Source organism: Gobio gobio (genome assembly GCF_949357685.1).
Source record: "Gobio gobio genome assembly, chromosome: 22".
NCBI lineage: Eukaryota > Metazoa > Chordata > Actinopteri > Cypriniformes > Gobionidae > Gobio > Gobio gobio.
Genome location: NC_137118.1, coordinates 3,181,494 through 3,188,231, shown reverse-complemented (window position 1 = coordinate 3,188,231; position 6,738 = coordinate 3,181,494). Strand labels below are relative to the sequence as shown.

Below are 6,738 nucleotides of genomic sequence, written 5' to 3'. Positions count from 1 at the left end.
GACCCGCGCGCTCTGTCTCAATGGCCTGAATCCACTTTTTTGTACTTAAACGCTCGTTTTTTGGGTCAACAGCTGATAAAAACGTCTGGGTTTTTGCTTCTGGGTTTTGTTTAGCTTGTTTGCTGTACACCTTGTCACATATCAGCTTTTAGACATTGTTCAGTTTTTTGTAATAAGTCCGAAATGACAAAGAGGCAGCCTCACGCAATGCAAAGTCAATGGAGACGGTTTGATTGTTTTCCCCCCCGGTGGGCGTGGCCTTCAGATTATGACGCATGTCGCTCTGTCTCTATGGTGTGGCGTGAAAACGATGAATTACTGTGATGCTCATAAATTACGTGTCCAATCACAGGTGCGGCTAATAGTGATTGACAGCATTGCCTTCCCATTCCGCCATGACTTCGAGGATCTTTCTCAGAGGACACGCCTCCTGAATGGCCTTGCCCAGCAGCTCATCCAGATGGCAACCCAGCACAGTGTGGCGGTACTCAGCTCCTCATACAAACAACACCTCTGACCTCTGACCTAGGGTGACCACCCGTCCCGCTTTGCGTTGTACCACACAGCATTTTCACCCCTTGTCCCGCTTGTCGCATATTCAGAAAATGTCTCGCATTTTCATCAATCTGTTGGTTTTTAATGATCATATTGAGAAAACATCGTTTTTCACCTATATTTAAAGGGTTAGTTCACCCAAAAATGAAAATTATGTCATTAATTACTCACCCTCATGTCGTTCGACACCCGTCAGACCTCCGTTCATCTTCGGAACAGAAATTAAGATATTTTAGTGTAAATCTGATGGCTCTGAAAGTCCTCCATTGGCTCAATGGCACCGTTCACTCTCAAGACCCTTAAAAGACACTAAAGACGTCGTTACAAAGTCCATCTCACTACAGTGGTTCTAAAATAACTTTATAAAGCGACGAGAATAGTTTTTGTGCGCAAAAAACCCCTAAATAACGACTTATATAGTGATGACGATTTCAAAACACGGCATCATGAAGCTTCGAAGCGTTATGAATCACTGAGTCGATTCAGTGGTTTGAATCACCAAATTTCAGCAGTTTGGCGGTTTGACACGCGATCCGAATCATCATTCGACTCACTGATTCATAACGCTTCGAAGCTTCATGAGGCCGTGTTTTGAAATCGTCATCACTATATAAGTCGTTATTTAGGGTTTTTTTGTGCACAAAAACTATTGTCGCCGATTCATAAAGTTATTTTAGAACCACTGTAGTGAGATGGACTTTGTAACTTATAGTGAGTAAATAATGACGTTATTTTAGAGGTGAACTGTCCCTTTAAGGACTAGCGGCAGCGTGTTCACTGGCTGCGCTGCTTTCAATGTAAGGCCTCTACACATCTAATATACAGACACGCGCGATTTTACTTTCACTTTAGACATAACTGACTGTGTTTATGTTAACCATGTTTGTATTTGACAGTATTAGCGCGATAAGACTTAGTCCAGTAATCATGTGTTTGACAGGCGTCCGTGCACGCGCTCAGCGCATGTTAAAACAATGATGAATGAAACATTTAACCTGTATAAGGATTTAGACCGCATTCAAATAATTAATTTTGTGAATAACTAAAGTGTTCCGTGAGTATAACTCTGACACCAGCATTGCAAGCGTGGCTAAACACCCCCTATCTTGAGCATAGTGATCGGATATCTGCTCATATCAGCGCATAGACTCACAGGCACACTCAAACAGAGCCGAAATAAACTGAGATAAATATTTAAAACGGAGAGAAATAAAAATAATTAATTATTGCAAAACCACCCATTGTAAAGTGGCTTGTGGTGGTTCTTAACTAGCACTATAGCAACACTAAGTAAGCACTTAACTAGCAACACTCATTTTCTTACTTTTGTGTTCTTTCTTTTGCTCCACTCGCTCCCTTCGCTCTCTCTTAAGGTCCTTTCTTTTCTTTCTCTTCGTTTTGTTGTGCGCTGGTGTGTGCGTGGAGCCAGCCCCGACAAGTGTGTGTGTGTGTGTGTGTGTGTGTGTGAGACTTACAATATAATATCGGGCAACGTGATATCGCGATAACGATATTGAATCGATATATCGTGCACCTCTAGTGTCTGTGTGTGTGTGTGTGTGTGTGTGTGTGTGTGTGTGTGTATTTGTTTGTGTGTGTGTCTGTCTGTCTGTGTGTGTGTGTGTGTGTGTGTGTGTGTGTGTGTGTGTGTGTGTGTGTGTGTGTGTGTGTGTGTGTGTGTGTGTGTGTGTGTGTGTGTGTGTGTGTGTGTGTGTGTGTGTGTGTGTGTCTGTGTGTGTGTGTGTGTGTGTGTGTGTGTGTGTGTCTGTCTGTCTGTCTGTGTCTGTGTATGTTTTTGTGTGTGTGTGTGTGTGTGTCTGTCTTTGTCTGTCTGTGTGTGTCTGTGTGTGTGTGTGTGTGTGTCTGTCTGTCTGTCTGTGTGTGTGTCTGTGTATGTGTTTGTTTGTTTGTGTGTGTGTGTGTCTGTCTGTCTGTCTGTGTGTGTGTGTGTGTGTGTGTGTGTGTGTGTGTGTGTGTGTGTGTGTGTGTGTGTGTGTGTGTGTGTGTGTGTGTGTGTGTGTGTGTGTGTGTGTGTGTCTGTCTGTCTGTCTGTCTGTCTGTCTGTCTGTGTGTGTCTGTATGTGTTTGTGTGTGTGTCTGTCTTTGTCTGTCTGTGTGTGTGTGTGTGTGTGTGTGTGTGTGTGTGTGTGTGTGTGTGTGTGTGTGTGTGTGTGTGTGTGTGTGTGTGTGTGTTTGTGTCTGTCTTTGTCTGTCTGTGTATGTGTTTGTGTGTGTGTCTGTCTGTGTATGTGTTTGTGTGTGTGTGTGTCTGTCTGTCTGTGGGTTTGTGTGTCTGTCTGTCTTTGTCTGTCTGTCTGTCTGTGTGTGTGGGTGTGTGTGTGTGTGTGTCTGTGTCTTTTTCCATGTCTATGGGGCTTTTGAAAAAACGAAAAAAACTTTCCGAAACTTGCTTGAATCCTGAAGGAGTGTATTTGCCACAGAAATACAAACAAAAAGTAATTGAATAGTGTATATAATTTTTTTATTATATATACATTTATATTATATACTGAGCACCTCATACCTCAGAAATGATAGTTTAGAAAATGGTAATAAAATATGACAATAACGCAGAGTTAAACTGAACAAACTCATCTTGATAATGTCAGATCACTCTGATAGAAAGGGATGTAATGGATTACAATCAACTGTTAAATTTAAGAAATCAATTAAATAATACCAGTTTATCTCAACCAATGACCAATCAATGCTTCATTTTGTCTGTGGGGTCACATTAGCAATTAAAGAACAAACACTTCAGCGAATCATGCTCAGGTCAAACAATTTTGCTCCCAAATTTTACTCCGTTAGTCACTGTATGAAGAATACACAGTTTGTTTTATTTTATATCTGGTGTCTGAATAATTTTTGACAGTAATATAAAATTAAAATATATTTAATTAATACACTTTAAAAAAAATTGCTGGGTTAAATATAAACCTAGTTAGGTTGAAAATGGACTAACCCAGCAATTGGGTTGTTTTAAGCAAACATTTTACCCAACCGCTGGGTTAAAACAACCCAATTGCTTGGTTAGTCCATTTTCAACCTAACTAGGTTTATATTTAACCCAGCAATTTTTAGAATGTAGAATAATTGAATTAAGTTACCATTTGTTCTTAGGTTGTTTTGACCAATCAGATGACCACAAGAGTTTCAAGTGGCCAATCCAAGCTGGTTCCTGCATTAGGTAAGACGTAACACATATGAGCGCATTCATGTTTTGCTTGGCGTAGTCTCTGTCCTGACAATTATAATCCACACTTCAGGTGAGAGTTGGGGTCATGCCGCCACGCAGAGGCTCATCCTGCATTGGGAGGGACTGAGGAGGTAAACACACGCTTTTAATTTGCTAAATGTGTGGGAAGGTGTTCATTGTGGCTGGATTTAGTCTTTTAGTCCACTCAACCTGACACAGCAAAATGTTGCTATAGAGAAGAAAAAAAGAAAAACATCTGCGGTGTTCTCAGCCAAATGTGTCTCAGAGAGAGAGAGTGAGAGTATGTTGCATAAACACTTTACCCTTCACCTCCGTGGGTGATGGAATGAATCACTTTGAACAAGTAGCTCGCTTTGCCTTTTGTAGCCAGACCTTATTCATAATGCATCCCGCATACCTGCCAGTCGATTACTTTCCAGCAGCGGAGAGGCTCAGAGTGCATCTCCATCTCGCTCGCTCGTCTCCTTCTGTAAAGTTGAAGGTCTTCCCTCTGGCTGTACAGTTCAGCCTTCCTGCTTTTGAGTTGCCGCAGACCCTCTTGCTTTTTAAACCGAGCAGACAAGGTCAGAGAGGAAGAGAGTGTGCTTTGTGCAAGTCATTTAATGCTTTTCTCACTTGTCTGCTTTTTGCTTAGGCTTGCCTCCCTGTACAAGTCCCCAAGTCAAATGGAGGCCACAATAGAATATCAGATTACGGTAAGTTTGATAGTAACAGTGGGGAATGTGTGTACACACTCACCTAAAGGATTATTAGCAACACCTGTTCAATTTCTCATTAATGCAATTATCTAATCAACCAATCACATGGCAGTTGCTTCAATGCATTTAGGGGTGTGGTCCTGGTCAAGACAATCTCCTGAACTCCACACTGAATGTCGGAATGGGAAAGAAAGGTGATTTAAGCAATTATGAGCGTGGCATGGTTGTTGGTGCCAGACGGGCCGGTCTGAGTATTTCACAATCTGCTCAGTTACTGGGATTTTCACGCACAACCATTTCTAGGGTTTACAAAGAATGGTGTGAAAAGGGAAAAACATCCAGTATGCGGCAGTCCTGTGGGAGAAAATGCCTTGTTGATGCTCGAGGTCAGAGGTCATGGGCCGACTGATTCAAGATGATAGAAGAGCAACTCTGACTGAAATAACCACTCGTTACAACCGAGGTCTGCAGCAGAGCATTTGTGAAGCCACAACACACACAACCTTGAGGCGGATGGGCTACAACAGCAGAAGACCCCACCGGGTACCACTCATCTCCACTACAAATAGGAAAAAGAGGCGACAATTTGCACAAGCTCTCCGAGTCTGGATTTCTGTTGAGACATTCAGATGGTAGAGTCAGAATTTGGCGTAAACAGAATGAGAACATGGATCCATCATGCCTTGTTACCACTGTGCAGGCTGGTGGTGGTGGTGTAATGGTGTGGGGGATGTTTTCTTGGCACACTTTAGGCCCCTTAGTGCCAATTGGGCATCGTTTAAATGCCACGGCCTACCTGAGCATTGTTTCTGACCATGTCCATCCCTTTATGACCACCATGTCCCCATCCTCTGATGGCTACTTCCAGCAGGATAATGCCCCATGTCACAAAGCTCCAATCATTTCAAATTGGTTTCTTGAACATGATAATGAGTTCACTGAACTAAAATGGCCGCCACAGTCACCAGATCTCAACCCAATAGAGCATCTTTGGGATGTGGTGGAACGGGAGCTTCGTGCCCTGGATGTGCATCCCACAAATCTCCATCAACTGCAAGATGCTCTCCTATCAATATGGCCAACATTTCTAAAGAATGCTTTCAGCACCTTGTTGAATCAATGCTGCGTAGAATTAAGGCAGTTCTGAAGGTGAAAGGGGGTCAAACACAGTATTAGTGTGTGTTCCTAATAATCCTTTAGGTGAGTGTATGTGTGGGTCATTGACAAATAAAGCTTCAAAAAAGGTTTTCAAAGCTGATGTGATGCATATTTACAGTCATCAGCAATGTGTTTACTTTAAACAAGTTTCAGTTGTTAAATAACAAAGTGTTATATTTCTGTTTTTATGTCAGGCGTATAAATTATGATGCCAATCAGGTATAACATTATGACCGGTGAATAACACTGATGATCTCTGGATATATTAGGCAGCAAGTGAACATTTTGTCCTCAAAGTTGATGTGTTAGAAGCAGGAAAAATGGGCAAGCGCACACTGCAAAAAATGGTTTTCCTACTTAGTATTTTTGTCTTGTTTCCAGTCCAAAAATCAAAAATATTATTAAATGACATAAGATATTTTTTAATACATTTTATAGAATAAAGTGATGTATGTGATGAATTTATCAAAATATTTTAAAAGGAAATAAGACACTTGGACACAAAAATATGCATGTCATGCCATTGACACACATGCATTATTATATAAAAAATATTGACCGTATTTTCTTACTGATCTCACACAGGTCCAGGGTTTCAGGGACGCCCCGGATGAACCCAGACATGAAGATTCATCTTCAGGAAACAGCAAACGCCCTCGGATGGAGGATCTGTCAGGAATGTAAAGATACTTATATATATATTATGTGAAAACTCTCATTCAACAATTACTTCTTGGATTATTAATATAATAAAGTATTGATTGTTGGCCCTTCGTGTTATTGTGGTATTAGTGGATCACTGATATAAATTTCCCACCGGACAATCAGAGAGTGATACAATCCAGGAGGAAATAATGCAAAGCTGTTCCAAAGTGACCAAAACTTTCCAACTTGGAAATTGGATGACGGACCAGGCCATATATTTATTGAAATATTGCCATTTATTATCCCCCATCACCTTCCCCAGCTAATCTCCTGGACATAATACATGCAAAATGTTTTTCTGCAGCGATTACTCAATCACCAGTCATTAATCATGTCACTTAAATTGAATGAGCCAAAACTTGGTGCCATAATATGCAATTAACTAAATTTGTGACCGTGTAT

The 6,738-nt window shown here is 41.2% G+C and overlaps 1 protein-coding gene across 1 annotated transcript in view; it reads left to right on the top strand.

Moving 5' to 3' along the window:
• The window catches only part of rad51c (RAD51 paralog C), a 12,366-nt gene extending 5,966 nt beyond the window's left edge, over positions 1 to 6,400 (top strand). Inside the window, exons 5-9 of the mRNA XM_079804227.1 lie at positions 353 to 484; positions 3,679 to 3,745; positions 3,825 to 3,885; positions 4,410 to 4,470; positions 6,217 to 6,400. Coding sequence (XP_079660353.1) covers positions 353 to 484; positions 3,679 to 3,745; positions 3,825 to 3,885; positions 4,410 to 4,470; positions 6,217 to 6,315 — 420 coding nt within the window. The 3' untranslated portion in view covers positions 6,316 to 6,400. The remainder of the gene's footprint in view (positions 1 to 352; positions 485 to 3,678; positions 3,746 to 3,824; positions 3,886 to 4,409; positions 4,471 to 6,216) is intronic.
• The last annotated feature ends 338 nt before the right edge of the window (positions 6,401 to 6,738 follow it).